At 36.8% G+C, this 15,740-nt stretch overlaps 1 protein-coding gene across 1 annotated transcript in view; it reads left to right on the top strand.

The window, feature by feature from the left end:
• The window catches only part of LOC138711727 (pecanex-like protein 1), a 165,111-nt gene that overhangs the window by 103,768 nt on the left and 45,603 nt on the right, over positions 1 to 15,740 (top strand). Inside the window, exon 12 of the mRNA XM_069842889.1 lies at positions 3,949 to 4,132. Coding sequence (XP_069698990.1) covers positions 3,949 to 4,132 — 184 coding nt within the window. The remainder of the gene's footprint in view (positions 1 to 3,948; positions 4,133 to 15,740) is intronic.

Below are 15,740 nucleotides of genomic sequence, written 5' to 3'. Positions count from 1 at the left end.
CTTCAAGCTCTGCTCTTACTTCACCTAACCCCTTTTGCAGGTTGTCATTTTCCGCTGTTTTATCCTCTATGCTTTTCTTAAGTTCTACAAACAATGTACGGAGTTTACTCACAGTTTCATGTATCGTCTTCTTCAATTCTTTCTTCACATTCCCACTTAAATCAATTGTATTAACCACAGTATTGAGAGCATTATCGATAGCGTCTTCAATACCTTCCGCCATCTTGGTTTTGGTATTCTACAGTTCTGCGTGTTCTACACCTTCAAACTTCTTGGCTTTCCTACCTAGCACCACAACGGTAGACGACATTTGTGCACAGCTCACTACGATGCAGGAACACAGCTTCTCCTTGAGACCTATCACCACAACGTTCTCTCTCTGACACCCCGTTGGTAAGCTCTTCGCGCATCAATACAGTTTCTCCCCAGCAGTATTACGTTCCGCAGCGATCGAGGAAGCCGTGCGTCTTGCGTTGCAGGTTGGGAGCGCCTTGTGCCCCAGCAACTGATTTGCTCCAGTACGCAGTGAAGTTTCCCAGATTCTCGCTCACAATTACCGCAGTTTATACAGTCAAATAGACAATCTCGAGCTACGCTAACACAAACATACACTCTTTACATGTTACACTTCAATCTGATCACCTATATCAGACAGTAGTGAGCCAATTACGCACACAAACACTGATCAGAAAACACCAGATTTACAGGCAACATTCACTTGGCGCCATCTTGTGTGTGTGTCCAGCACAGACCCTTGAACTAACAAAAGATTTGACCACCTAATAGCTCAATTCTACCACGACAAATCTGGATTTATCACGTCCCTTAACTGTAAATTGTGACATCATGAAGAAACAGTATAAAACACATTAAAACAAGTAGAATTCGCAATATACTGTGTTCTACAACCGATGTGCCAGTTCTTTGAGTTGGCTGTGCTGCAAGTTTGGAAAAAAAAAAAAATAGACAAATACTCAAATACGATGCAAGAGTAATGGAATGGAGAAAAATTCTCTCCGGTGCCGGGATTTGAACCCAGGTTTTCAGCTCTACATGCTGATGCTTTATCCACTAAGCCACACCGGATACTACCTCGGCGTCGGACAGAATCGTCTCAGATTAAGCTCCAACTCTTGGGTTCCCTCTAGTGGCCGCCCTCTGCACTACGTCATAGATGTCTATGAATGTAGGACCAAAGTCCACACATGTGCTGAGGTGCACTCGTTATGAGTGACTAGTTGGCCGGGATCTGACAGAATAAGCGCCGTCTTAAATCACGAAGTGATTTACGCATATCATATACTGTCATTGCAAGTTATCTTGAACCTTACATCCCCTAAGTCTGTCTTTGGAACTGCTCGGTATGGCGTGTACTCATCAACGTAACGGCATGGTAAGGATGCCCCTCCCTCGGGTAACGTGACTCTTTTCAGAAAATGTTGGTTCTTTTACCTTACGGCTCTCTACTGTAAAAGAACTTGGTTCAATACAGACATCATCTTCTCTCGATACTCCGGTTTTGAGAGGAGAACATAGTTTCGTAGCAAGCTTTAATTAACCTGTAATGAGTAAGTATTTAAATATAATCGTGTGTACACTCCTCTCTCATCCGGGCTGGGGACTGGCAATGGCGGAGTTACTACAGCTACTTCTGTACATTATATAGGCCTGCATGACTTACACCTTCAGCTGATATGTACATATTCTTATAACAATATTTTACAGGCTTATTATTTGAATTTACATTAATTTACAATTATACACAATCCATATCCCTATCATTGCTGCCATCATCGCTTGTTCCAAAATTAATTATTTCGTCAATGGCATCATCCATTCGGAATTATCTTCTTAATCGTAGACTATGTACTAGTTTCTGAACACGATAGAATTCTTCGATTGTATCCCAAATAACGTGTTGATCGAAGTCGTCCACTTCAACTTTACACAAGTCCTAATTCTGGAATGAAATAATATGTTTAGTAGAACTATAAGAAAATAATAACTTACAATAGTAATTCATTATGTCGTTCACAGTACACACACTATTGTACATAACTATTATAGCAATAATTTCTAAACATTACATAACTATTCTTTCCCGAGTAGTGTGAGGTTCATTCGGTTGTAATTCAATATTATTCTTAATTCTCTTCACGGAACTAATACTTTTGCCAGAGTATTTAGCCGCTCTCTCATATTCCTTAGCAAGAGGTTCCAGCAAATATGTGTTTAATTTTTCCTCCTCGCAACGCTTAATTTTATTATATTTGCGATAATTTCTCTTTCTCGGCTATGGATAACAGCGTTACTTTTTCTCTGCGGTGGTGTGATTTCACCATAATTACTACCCTGTGGTTGCTGCTCCATGGTAACACTACTGGTACGCAGTGAAGGAAATAGCTCTATGTTTCTTGACAAGAGATTATGCTGCAGAGCATGCGCAAACAACTCAGTTGGCTCCACCTGCGTTACGTGCTTCCTTCCCTCTGCCCCTCTGTCCCCGCTCAGAAGGTTCAAGATAACTTGCATTAACAATATATTGTTTCAATGTACCGAAGTACATATGATATTTCCATGCAGATATTCTGCGTCATCATACGATGTAAGAGTAATGGAACGGAGAAAAATTCTCTCCGGCACCAGGATTTGAACCCAGGTTTTCAGCTTTACGTGCTGATGCTTTATCCACTAAGCCACACCGGATACCATCCCAGCGTTGGACAGAATCATCTCAGATTAAGCTCCAACTCTTGGGTTCCCTCTAGTGGCCGCCCTCTGCACTACGTCATAGATGTCTATGAACGTAGGACCGAAGTCCACACATGTGCTGAGGTGCACTCGTTATGAGTGACTAGTTGGCCGGGATCTGACGGAATAAGCGCCATCTTAAATCACGAAGTGATTTACGCATATCATATATATTTAATAATTACAGAGAGCTTCACCTGAAAGACTAGATTTGTATCATATATATTGTTTTAATGTACCAAAGTACATATGATATTTCCATGCAGATAATCTGCGTCATCATACGATGTAAGAGTAATGGAACAGAGAAAAATTTTCTCTGGCGCCAGGATTTGAACCCGGGTTTTCAGCTCCTCTGGTTCAGTTTACATAGATATAATATAGCGTAGCTTCAAGACGTGAATCACCAAGCATAGAAGGAACTGCCGTCTAGGTCACATGGATAAGTCAGCCATAGCCAAGCATGCATTTAAAAAGGGGGATCACAACAGCTTCGAGGACACTGACATCCTAAGCGGTACGCCACACTTCTATGCTAGGTTACATCAGGAGGCTATTGAAATATACAAACACAAAAGCAACTTTAATCGTAAGGAACAAGACTCAAGGTCAACAAAGCATGGTACCCGGCCTTGAGAAGCACACACACCAAATTCTTCCTTTCACAATTGAACACTACGATAACCAATCAGAACATTAAACCATCAGTGCGGACTGCGGCGACGACAAGCCACAACCCTCCTACACCTTAAATATTGACATGCTAGCAGTCCCAGTACCAGTCGTCCTTCGTACACATAGTAGATCTCTCTGCTCCCGTGTACCACACCACTGAAGAAGTCCATCAGAGTAGTAGATGAAATGTTTGGTTGTTTTACCAACAGACCACAGCTTTCTAGCCCAGATAATACCAATCCAATGACGCTGGCTGTGAAAGCCTACATTCTAAGAGTTGTACTTAATTTGTTTAATTATTATAACTTTTATGTATAATAATTCACATTAATACTTTTGTTATGTCAGAGTGTGTAACTAAATTATTATTATTATTATTATTATTATTATTATTATTATTATTATTATTGTTGTTAACTAATGCTTAGTTCTTGACAGTAAAGCCATTAACTCTCTGTAACTAAATAATTGTTAATTACAGGAAGTGAATGAAAGAAAACTTAAACTCAGTTTAAATTGCAGGCATGTCCTTGATGATGGCACAGATGAGTACAAGATAATAATGTTAAACAAGCGTTACTTGAGCTTTCGAGTGATCAAAATGAACCGTGAATGTGTGAGAGGATTGTGGGCTGGCCAGCAGCAGGAATTGGTCTATCTACGCAACAGGAACCCAGAACGTGGTTCCATTCAGAATGCCAAGCAGGTAATGAAAAAGTATCCCAAAGTATAGGATTTATGTTTTCAGTTATAAAATTTATACTACATGGGTCTTTCTGCCCAAATTCCAGAAAATCTCATATTGCAACAAACATGCAGCCTTAGCTGTAGATCTTTCTGTTTGTGATGGTTTCTAATTGAAGGAAGCAAGGATTTAAAATTAATCCTGTGAGACTCGTGGTGAACAGGTTGACTGTGGAATTTTCTAGTTAAAAAAGATTGCTAAGTAAAGGACTATCAATTACCAAGCAAACTAAATCGTGTTTCCATAGATTTGTTGAGATTTAATATACTGTATATACCCGCATAATGGACACACCCCAATTTTTCGCGGTAAAATTAAAAAAAAAAAGAAATTCCCCGCTTAATAGAGAAAGTCGTAAGATTGGATGCACTGCTTAGTATGTTTAAATTCAAGTTTTTATACAACAATTCATGGTATCATTGCAATCGTGATAGATTCTTTTTCTACACATGCAAAATATAGGTACTCTCCAATTAATAACATAGTATTTTTAGGACATCTGCAGTAATCAGTTGTGTTGATAAAATTGTCTTTCGACAATGGATAAGAAAATACCGCAATATTCAAGTTATACAGCGAGTTTTAAGCTGAAAGTTGTCAAGCTGGCACACCTTTAATACATGCTTTTTTTTTTTTTTCACTAAAATTCTTTTAGTTTTTTTTTTATGAAAATTTAAAAAAGAAACTCGTCTATTACGTGGGTAAATACGGTATATAGCTAGTAGTAGTAATCTAATGCCCAAATGCTTCGATATATTCAATTTGTTTCTTGCTTCCCAATAATGTTACTTGAGCTGTAAAGCACCTTGACATTTCCCCCGTTAAAGTAAGTACAGTACATATCCCTTTCAGTTCTTCGGTAAAAAATCTTGGCATTCACATGGATAATAATCTCAACTGGGACATGCAAATCACAGAAACCTGCAGAAAAGTATATTCTATTATCCATGTGCTAAAAAGGATAAATGTTCATCTTTCCTCTTGCTTAAAAAAAGTCCCTTGTGCAGATGCTTGTATTTCCCTATTTTGACTATGCTGACATTTTACTGACAGACCTTTCCAGCGACAACTAAACGAAACTTCAACGTGCTCATAATTTGTTGTACGTTTTGTAAGCAATGTTCGTAAATATGATCATATTATTCCATCCTTGGAAACAATAGGTTGGCTTAAACTAGATAAGAAAATAAATTTACATTCACTTCTCCTTCTCTTCAAAATCTTGAACTCTTCTATTCCTTCGTACCTGTCTTCTCGCTTCACTTACCTTTCTTCCTACCACAATCTGAACACACACTCTCGCCATGAAACAATACTAACAATACCATCCCATCGCACCTCCTCATACTCATCCTCTTTCTCAATAGCCCTGCCAAGACTCTGGAATTTGTTACCTGCTAGTGTCAGGGACTGTCGAAATAAAACTCAATTCAAACGCAAACTTACTAGGCACTTGGTCAGTAATTGAGACTCGTTCAGACATTATTTCTTGTAAATAGTTCTCTTAATATATCACAAAATATTTCAATATCCGGTAATTTCATCACTATAGAACAGTGATCGCCAAAAGCTGTGTCGCGACACATGCCCCTGGCTCCACTCAAGCGTAACCATGGCATTATACCCCCACCCTCTGTTTACAGCCTTCACTTCAATATAAGACAAGACATTTATCAGCAGCGGACGTACACATGTAATGTTACAAGCGTGTAGGATAATATGTTTCGATGTCTTTTCCAAAACAGATAATAAGTAAAAACTTAATTTTAAGGAGCATGGGAGGAAAAGTGTTTATTTTGTGCAGATGGCAAAAATATGAGATACTTAATTTGTTGTAAAATTTTAAATGAAGTATAAAAGAACAATTTAGGTTGTCATTATTTTTCTTGTTATGAGGACTACCACAGCCTTGCCTGTAACTTGAATATTTCATTAATAAACGAACAATAAAAAGTATCGGCTTCTATGTCTTAATCGGGGTAAAATACTTCGACTTTTTTTTTTCGACTTTTGTAGTGTACTTTTAGTATTTTATTAATAAATAAACAATAAAAAGTATCGGCTTCTATGTCTTAATCGGAGTAAAATGCTTCGATTTTTTTTTTTTTTTTTTAAGTATGTAGTGTAATTTACAAGTTCGTGACCAGCCTGGTGCGTTTTCCTAATTTCTAATATCTGCTGACGTAAAGTACACGTTCTTTCTATGGTAAATAAGAAAATTAATTTATTTTATTTTATTAATAATACAAAAATAATGACTAGGAGGATAAAAAATTAACATGGAAAAAATTGTGTATAGTTAATAAGTAGAAGAATATTATATTGCTTTCATTTTTTGGTCACAGTCCGTCTCTGCACTGTTATTCACTGCATTACCTGAGGAGACACCCATTCCATCCCTCTCCCTGCGATAGTGGTGTGCGGGTTGCATTTCTATTACGTCACAATTTCGTGGTGTTTGGCAATCACTGCTATAGAATTTTGTAATTCAGTAAATACAAAAATATTCTTTGTTCTTAACTTCTATGATAAAATGTCTAGCTTTCATTAATTAGGTAATCTTGTCGTACTTTAATTTTTATTGTAATTTTAATTGTAAATTTAATATTAATTTTAATTTTATTCTTCATATTATAGTTGTAATCCCCTGGTAGAGGGGCAGAGAAGGCCTGACGGCCTTATCTCTACCAGGTTAAATAAATAAATACTACTACTACTACTAATGTTAAAATTATATTGAGCTTATGTGTTGTTTATTTTGCACCACCTAAAGACACGTGTAGATTAAAGAATTCTATGGATGTGAACAATTTTGCCATAGATTTATTAGAGTTAAGTAGAAACAGGAAAGACAATGAAAAGATCCCCAAGGCCTCGAGTACTCTAATACCATCAGGGTTAGAAGAAAACAAGAGTTTAGCCAAGAGAGGCTAACTAGGAAAGTTGAAAGAGGGAACTGATATAGGAAGGAGAAGAAATACTAGTTCGGTCAAGTACCTCACCATGCTGACCAATGCGTTTGGTGAGTGACCCTTCTCTATTCATTCATCATGACTACTAACAGCTGCACCACATGACGGAAGGGCTAGAACTCTATGCTTTTGTCCAGGTTGGTGCCCACAATTGATCATTTTGATGAGGGAATTGTGGGGTCTTCCCATGTTAAATAATAAAAGCCATTTCGCAGCCAGATTTAATATATTGTTCGTGTTTTTATTAAGATCTCAAATAGCAACTGTTAATGAATTTATGTCGGAACCTCCTCTCAAACTACGCACATTGTTAAATTTTCACAGCAGATAGACAAATACGAAAAATTAGTTTTCCATAATAACTGTTACGCCATTCGTCCACGAGTTGTTGCTTCATAGATTCGTTAGTGCAGTGTCATTCTTATTTCTTGTAACTACGAAACTTCTGCGCCCTTGATTTCATTCTCGAAACATGCAGCAATCGTCTTTTATCTAGTGATAAGATGTCGAGCAATGAAGAAGGTCTGGTCTTGTATACTTATTGCCACATTTGGAATTGCAGTTGAAGAAAGATATGGACTCATCCATACTTAGGGAAAAATATTAATTTTAGATGATGAAGGATCGATGGAGTGGAAAAAAAGTCTCTCTAGCACTGGGATTCGAACCCGGGTTTTCAGCTCTACGTGCTGACGCTCTATCCACTAAGCCATACGAGATTCCAATTCCGATGCTGAATTGAATCCTCTCAGTTTAAGCTCCACCTCTTAGTTTCCCTTTAATGGCCAAGCCTCATGCACTGTGTCACAGATGTGTTACAATGGCACAATGTCCAACACACTAATGTGCAGAGGTGCACTCATTACAAGTGACTAAGTGGCCGGGATCTGGCGGAATGAGCACCGTCTTAAATCACTAAGTGATTATATACGCATATCATTATTGCATTGTACCGAAGTATATGTGATATTTCCGTGCAGGAATTCTGCATTATCATATGATGAAGGATCAGTGAGTGAAAATTCTCTCTGACACTGGGATTCGAACCCAGGTCTTCACCTCTATGTGCTGATGCTCTATCCACTAAGCCACACGGGATTCAAATTCCGATGCCGGATTGAATCCATGAGGGTTGGTCACTAAAGGGAAACTAAGAGGTGGAGCTTAAACTGAGAGGTACATCGCAATAATATTAATTTTAAACTTTTGTAACAGTTAAGGAACTATCTGAGGATAATGATAAATGTAAATCATTATACAGAATGAGAAAAGGTACTTATCTGCAATTGATGCAAATCGTAGAGCCTATCATATAAAGGCTACAAAATGTCCTTAGTTCCAGGAAGTACTAAACACACACACCTCATACTGCCTATTGTAAATATCAGTGAACAAAAGGCAACCCTTCTCTCACAACTACTTTCTATTTTAAAAATCACTGAGAAAGGTGAACTGCCTATGGGCAGTGGATTGGGACAAGGACGTTACAATTTGTCTCGAACTATATGCGGGAATGTTTTACCTCCAAAGAAAGAATTTAGTCTTCAGTTCAAGATCTATCTGTAACAGTAATCCTAGCATAATCTGGTACCTATCATACGATAGCCACCGGGTATTTACCCATTTGCAGTGTGAATAAATACATACATACATGATTGTAGAGAAAGTGATATCTTTCCACATATTGGAACAGAAAGCTAAGATTCCAACATTTACTCTTCTTGAGTACTCCATAAAAACAAATGAAACACGCATACTGCCATGGTCTAAGGAAATAAAACCTAGTTGGTCATGTGTATGTATAGGCATGCAGCCTTGTATTCGAATACTCACTTGATAACATTAATCGCTGCATAAAACTTCAAGCAAGCAATGTCGTATCAAAGACGAATCTATAAAGCGACACCTCGTGGACAAATGGCATAAGGTTGCGAAATTCACTCTTTTTGTTGGCTATTTAACTGATTCAACACATACAGGTTATAAGCACAGACTGTTAGTCATTTAAAAAAAGCTTGCATGAAAGATTATCGAAAAATTGAATAGCTCCCAGTCTTGAGTAGTTATCATTCAGTTGGCAAATCATGCCTGAAGTTATCTCGCATGTCATGTGAGAAAAGTAAGCATTTAGACAGAATGGTGACTCAACTATTTTCTCCAAGTAAGCACTGTTGTTTCTCAGTACAACATTCCAAGTATGTTGTCACATCTTTACAGTTAGTAAGTTATGGACAGCTAATATTTATATCTGTTGACACACAATTAGCCGAATGGCTAGAGTGTTCTCTCTCCACACTTTTTCTTTCTTTCTTTCTTTCTTTTTTTTTTTTCTTTTTTTTTTCGTATTTTTATGGGACAGGTTTTAAGAATCCCTCTTGATAAAAAAAAAGTAGTTACGCTGACTATTCATCTATGTATTGCAGTTTCTCCTAAACTACATATTGGATTTCGTTCCCAGTCATTTTTCCTTTAGTTAGGGGTTTTCCACAAAAATGTTTTCTCCTTATACCATTTTTCCCTCAACTTATTCCCTAATACTTTCTTTCCTTAGCAATTTTTTTTCCCCAAAACTCTCTTTCCCTTATATCATTTATCCCCTCAAGTAATTTATACAGTTTTATAACAGTTACATTTCTTTCCATGGAAACAGTTGTAAGAAGTTATAACTTTTCAAGTGAAATATCCACTGCCTTCTGGATTGCATGTTATGGCTGCTTACACTGCCTGCTCAATCAACACTTATGTGCGAGTAATGAAAAAAGCTATTTTGACGCCAGGTGGTAGGTAGTGCCCACCGCTATTAACATCAGTATATGCAAAGTACTCTAAAATAACTATTATTACGACGTCCTTAAGTATCAGAAGAGACTAAGGCTTAGGAAAACGATTGCCTAGGGTGTCCGGATCCTTCCACATGGCTTAATATGTAATATTAATACTGACTTAAAACTTTATTATTTTCTAAGTCATAGTACATCCAAATGGTTCTGCATCACATAGCTTAAATACAAATACAAATATGCTTGCTTTAGAGTTTACTAAAATCAATTAACATAATAAAAATGATGTCTGAAACTGATATAAAAAATTTCAACAAGTTTAAATATATTTACGAAGAAATATATGCTTCCTGTAACCTAGTTGCTATTACTATAATAATTGTTGATAATAATATTGTGACAGCGACGTGAGATTCGAACTCACGACCAGCGTCCCGCAAGAAAGCAGATCGCACATGCTGCACGGAACATTGAGTGACGTCGCGCGGTGGAGAGAAGAGAGAGGGTTTATTACGTCACGCGACGAGTTTGCGCGCGCATCTGGTGCTGGTAGAGAGGAGAGGGCTCTGGATTTCTCTGGAATGCCATCTCTAGAGACGCGTGGAACCTTCGAGATTACGTCACTGTGGTTATAAATTACGGTCGCGAAGGAACGACAGCAGTTTCCAGTTTTCAGTTGATTAGTCAGCCAGTCAGTGAGAAAGCAAGCCAGTCTTGTGTACCGGAGTTCGACTCGAGTGTGCGTCCGCATCTGCGTCAGCATCCGAAGGCCTGAGTTCGAGTGCAGTGGACCGCAGTTGGAGGGACCTGAGTTCGAGTGCAGTGGACCGCAGTTGGAGGGACCCGAGTTCGAGTACAGTGACCTGTCTCTGAAGGTCTGTGGTTCGAGATACTGTGAACTCGAGTGACTGAGATAGAAGAACTGTGAACTGAGAACTGGTAGTTCTGATTTGTAAATAGTGCTTTGTAAATATTAGTTAAGATTAACAGTTCATTGTTGTGCGTAATAGTCCAAGTAAATTGTCATTGTCGTCGGTGGAGTGCTATAACGAATACTGTGTTGAGTGAAGATCCAATTGTTGACGAGAGCGTTTAAGGTGAATTGTAGAAAGGAATTATTGTTGTGACGAATAAATTACAATGTTGTAACTAATAAAATTCACAATATAATTATGGTAATGGAATATCGTGTTAATATAATTATTTTTCTTGTTTATACAGACTTTTTGATTGGAAGTCCTAAGAGATTATTGAAAATCATGGTTCGAATTAACGACAGTATGTGGTAACTTCATGCTTGTAAATTAGCAGTTTCTTCAAATCCATGGAAATGTTATACAGACACTAGGCCTACTGTTTTATTAAGTTCAATATTGCCAGAAAATAACCACCATATATAAAAAGGCTCATTCAAAATGTGATAAATTATGTTCTCATTAACCCCCCCCCCCCCCCCCCCCGAAAAGAAATACTGAGTAAAATACTGCAAACAGATAATTTACCCCATACTTTTGGGGGGGGAAAAAAAATAGAAGAAACTTACAATTTGTAAATATATTATAATTAATATTGTTATATTTAGGAAACCAAATTTTATATGAGTAGCTTAATATCAAAGATGGACATCTGACCTCAATCGAAATTTAGATAGCTGTGGTTTTTTATACAATTTTTCATTCTCTTTCCAGTTATAGTGAAACCATATGCAAACTCCAACACTACATTTATAAAATAAATTGTGTTAAATATTACAACGAACACTGTGAATTAAAAAATTGCCTCTAAATCAAAACTATGGAGACGACAGATGTCTGTCTTTGATATTAAACTACTCATATCTCCTACAAAATATCTTGTTTAGAAAAAAACATTAAATGAAACGTATTTTAACTCGAGTATTTCTTATTTCCAATATATTTTAAAGAAAAAAAATCATATAATTAATAAACAATTACTTACATACACTGCAATTACTTCTAAGATTTCAAATTAAAAATTATAATTCACTCTGCATACTTAGCACAGCTAAACCAATGGCAGTTACTTGCTGCGCTCTAGTGTCGAAACTGGACAACAGTGCTCCATGCGAAACTCAATGCTAAAGAAAGAGGAATGATCAGGCAGTTACGCAGCCATAAGATGCGATTCAGCAAGCAGGGGAATATCAAAGTTACGCAGCCATAAGATGCGATTCAGCAAGCAGGGGAATATCAAATACTCTTATAATTATGAAGTAGAATGCCTAACATTCGTCAAATTATAACTCCATCTTGGGATGGAAAAAAAAACTACTTTACAATGGGCATGTATATCACAGGAGAGATTCTAGAGGGGAGAAGGAGTATTGGACATGTTACTAAAAACCAGAAAGCAGAACAACTGCCATAACCATAGGCTCTGGGAATTAAATTATTATAGTTAAAGAGGGAAATCATGCTCATGTACCTGATAAGGAGAAAGTTCAGGCAGAACTTACTATCGTTCAAAGAGAACAGCTAAGGAACCTCCCGAGGTAACCCCATCACAATTGATTCAAACAGAATTACAGAGAGTTGCATCTGGAGTTTTATGTCATTTACCAGGAAGAGAAAACTTGGAAAGGACTTAAGCAGGACTTAGGAGAAACCAATTACCTGAACGAAAAGCATTGAGTGATTTAAGGGAATTACCTGAAAGATATAAGAAAACTTTGAAAGAAGATAATTTTTTTTTATATATATGATTGCTATGAAGATGAAGATTTTGAAACTGACGACGAGTGAGTTTTGGTGTTTGGAACAAGAAGAAATGTGGAGCTTCTACTGAAATCAGGGACTTGGTATGTTGATGGTACCTTTAAAACCGCCTAAACATATTTACATAAATTTTCACTATTTTAGGAGTGGTATCCACAAGTAATGAGGACCTTAAAATTTCTTTCCCGTTTATTTACTCTCTTTTGTCGTCAAAAAACCAAATTGCATTTTTAAGAGTTTTCCAAGTAGTGAGTCGTGCAGCTGAATGATTTGGAATGTAGTTTACCTCCCAGCCAGAGTTATCTCCGACTTTGAGGTTGTCATGATAAACTCCTCAATTACAGCTTTCTTAATACAGTGAAACCTGTTCAAATCGGAACCTGAATAATCCGGAATCCTGTCTATTTTGGAACAATTTATTGGTCCCGGCGAAATTTGTATGTATTATGTGTAATTTTTCCTGAATAAAACGGAAACTGTCTGCTACTGTTCAAAACGGAAATAATATTTTGGACACACACTATATTTTGTAACTATATTTTGAAACAGCGTGCAATTTCAAGAAATATACGAAATATGTGGGTCACTAAGATAAAAACAAGTTTTCTTTGCAAAATTCTAGAGGGTACGAGGGTGTGTTGGCCTGTCGGTCATAAATTTTATTACCCTGTTGACTAGGCAGACGAGTCCCTTCAAAGATTTTTAGTGCTTCACACCCATATACTGTCGTAGCTAAACAGAGCGCAAGTGTAGTGATTTCCAGGTAAAAAAAAGTTGCATAAAATGTGACATTAACATTAAGTGGTGAAGTAAAAGTTATCGAGTTAAAGGAAAATGAGAAACAAAGTCTATGTGAAATAATATTGAAGTACAGTTGTGGAAAACTCAGATGTGACACTTTAAAAAATAAAGATCATAATGAGTGAGTGGCGTGCGGCCAATATTGGTTACACGAAAGGAACCAGAAAGCAACTGTTTATGTGAAAATAAATGAACTCTTTGTGGAGTGGGTTCTTCATGACCTTTCAAAGAACAAGCCAATTTCTGGATCTATTCTGCAAAGCAAGCCATTGAACTGGGAAAGAAATTAAATAAACGAGAATTCAAGGCTTCTAATAGATGGCTCCTAGTCTAATTAATTAATAATGTGCAGTGATATGCAGTACAGTATTAGAGTATAGTGTTAGATATTAAATAGAATGAGATTAGTAAATTTTATTAATGTTTAATGACTAATGAGTGAGTTACGATAATATTTATACAGAAAATGAGATTTTAATCAAAATGATTCACCAACGTAATAAGCGACTGAAAGCTGATTTAATGTGATGAGTGTTAAATGGAATATTTTGTACTTCTTGCAGTTTGCGGCATGCCATTTTGTTTTTCACGTATATGAATGACAAAATATTCCATTTTAATGGCACACCTGAATAATACGGAAACCTGTCCACAACGGAAAAAAAATTAGGACCATGTCACTTCCATCTTGAACAGGTTTCACTGTACCAACATCTTGTGCTGCTTTTTCCATTTGTGACAGTCAGTGAAGGACTACAAGGAATGCATTCAATATTAGCTCTTGCCTTCAAACCAACTGAAGATGTTTTAGATTCTTCTGAAAAATTGTTTGAGGAAGACAGAATTTTAGAATATTTAAGGACGCTGGGTCATCATTTCACACTATCAATCAATCAATCAATCAATCAATCAATCAATCAATCAATCAATCAATCAATCAATCAATCAATCAATCAATCAATCAATCAATCAATCAATCAATCTTCTTAATGTATCCAGCTGTTTGTTGACAACATAAAGTCCACTATAGTCCACTGTAGTCTATTCAGTTGTTGTTTTTCACGAGAAATGAGGGGTATTTTGATCGGTATTCATTATAGATGCCTGTTGCTAGTAGCCAGAGGTGGGGTGTAGTCAATATATACTGCAGGGCTGTGTCTTCTGCAACTGGTACTGATGATTTTAATTTACTTCTTTTGTAGTTTATGGATGGACAGTATAGAAGAATGTGTTCCAGATCATCATTTCACACTATAAAAAATGTTAAACTTTTTATACAGAGTCCGGCATTTGGTTCTGATGAGTTTCAACATGCTGTTGTAAAGGGACTATAAGGTTTAAAAATGTAAAAAAATAACACAGTATGTAGCTTGAATGTCACAATTTATTGGAATGTCTTCATTTTTTGAAAATTACACATTTCAAGTGATCCCCTTGGTATCTTATGATCTGTTGTAATCTTACACGAAAATTGTTTATGACACTTTATCTCCAAACCGAGAAATTATGCATCCTGGGAAGAAATTTCTCAACAATTGCAGTGTGTCACTGGCAGTATGGACTGTAGCCCCATCTTGTTGAAACCACATGTCATCTCTATTTAGTGCACCTCTAAATGTCTGTAACATCTGTCGATACTTCACTGTAACAGCTCTCTCATTTCTGTCTTCGAAAAAATAGGGACCAATTATGACTGCAGCAGAAACAGCACACTATACGGTCGCATTTTCACAATGTAATGGCCGTTCATGCAGTGCCATAGGATTTGTCAGACTCCAATATCGGAAATTTTGCTTGTTGACAAAAGCCATTTAAGTGAAAATGTGCCTCGTCTGACATAAATTATTCAACACATTATCATTTTCTTGAAGAATGGCACCAAATTCCATTGCAAAATGAAGTCGAAAGGCCCACTATTGTGTTCCTCGAAGGAATCCTACCGTGTCTCTGAACATTGAACTCATGGCGAAATCGATGTTGTGTTTGAACAACGGACTTACTTTCAATATATATAGTGAGGATCATGTAAGTTCAGTTCCCAAACAGCAAATATTTCCGCCTTGTCAGTGTTGCCAACTGTTACCAGATATCACCACATGTAGTAAAATCACGATCCTATGTACTGAATGACTTCTTTACTCGCCGTACTTTACCTTAATGTTGGAAGGTTATTCTAAATAGTTTCAATAATAATGAGAATAAAGGCTGGTTCACAATAAACCTGAAACGAAAACGACAACAGGAACGACAACGGAAATATTGTTAAAATAAATGTATTTAA

Source organism: Periplaneta americana, chromosome 2, assembly GCF_040183065.1.
Source record: "Periplaneta americana isolate PAMFEO1 chromosome 2, P.americana_PAMFEO1_priV1, whole genome shotgun sequence".
Taxonomy (NCBI): domain Eukaryota; kingdom Metazoa; phylum Arthropoda; class Insecta; order Blattodea; family Blattidae; genus Periplaneta; species Periplaneta americana.
Note: the sequence above shows the minus strand (reverse complement) of the source record. Positions and strands in the feature narration are given on the sequence as shown.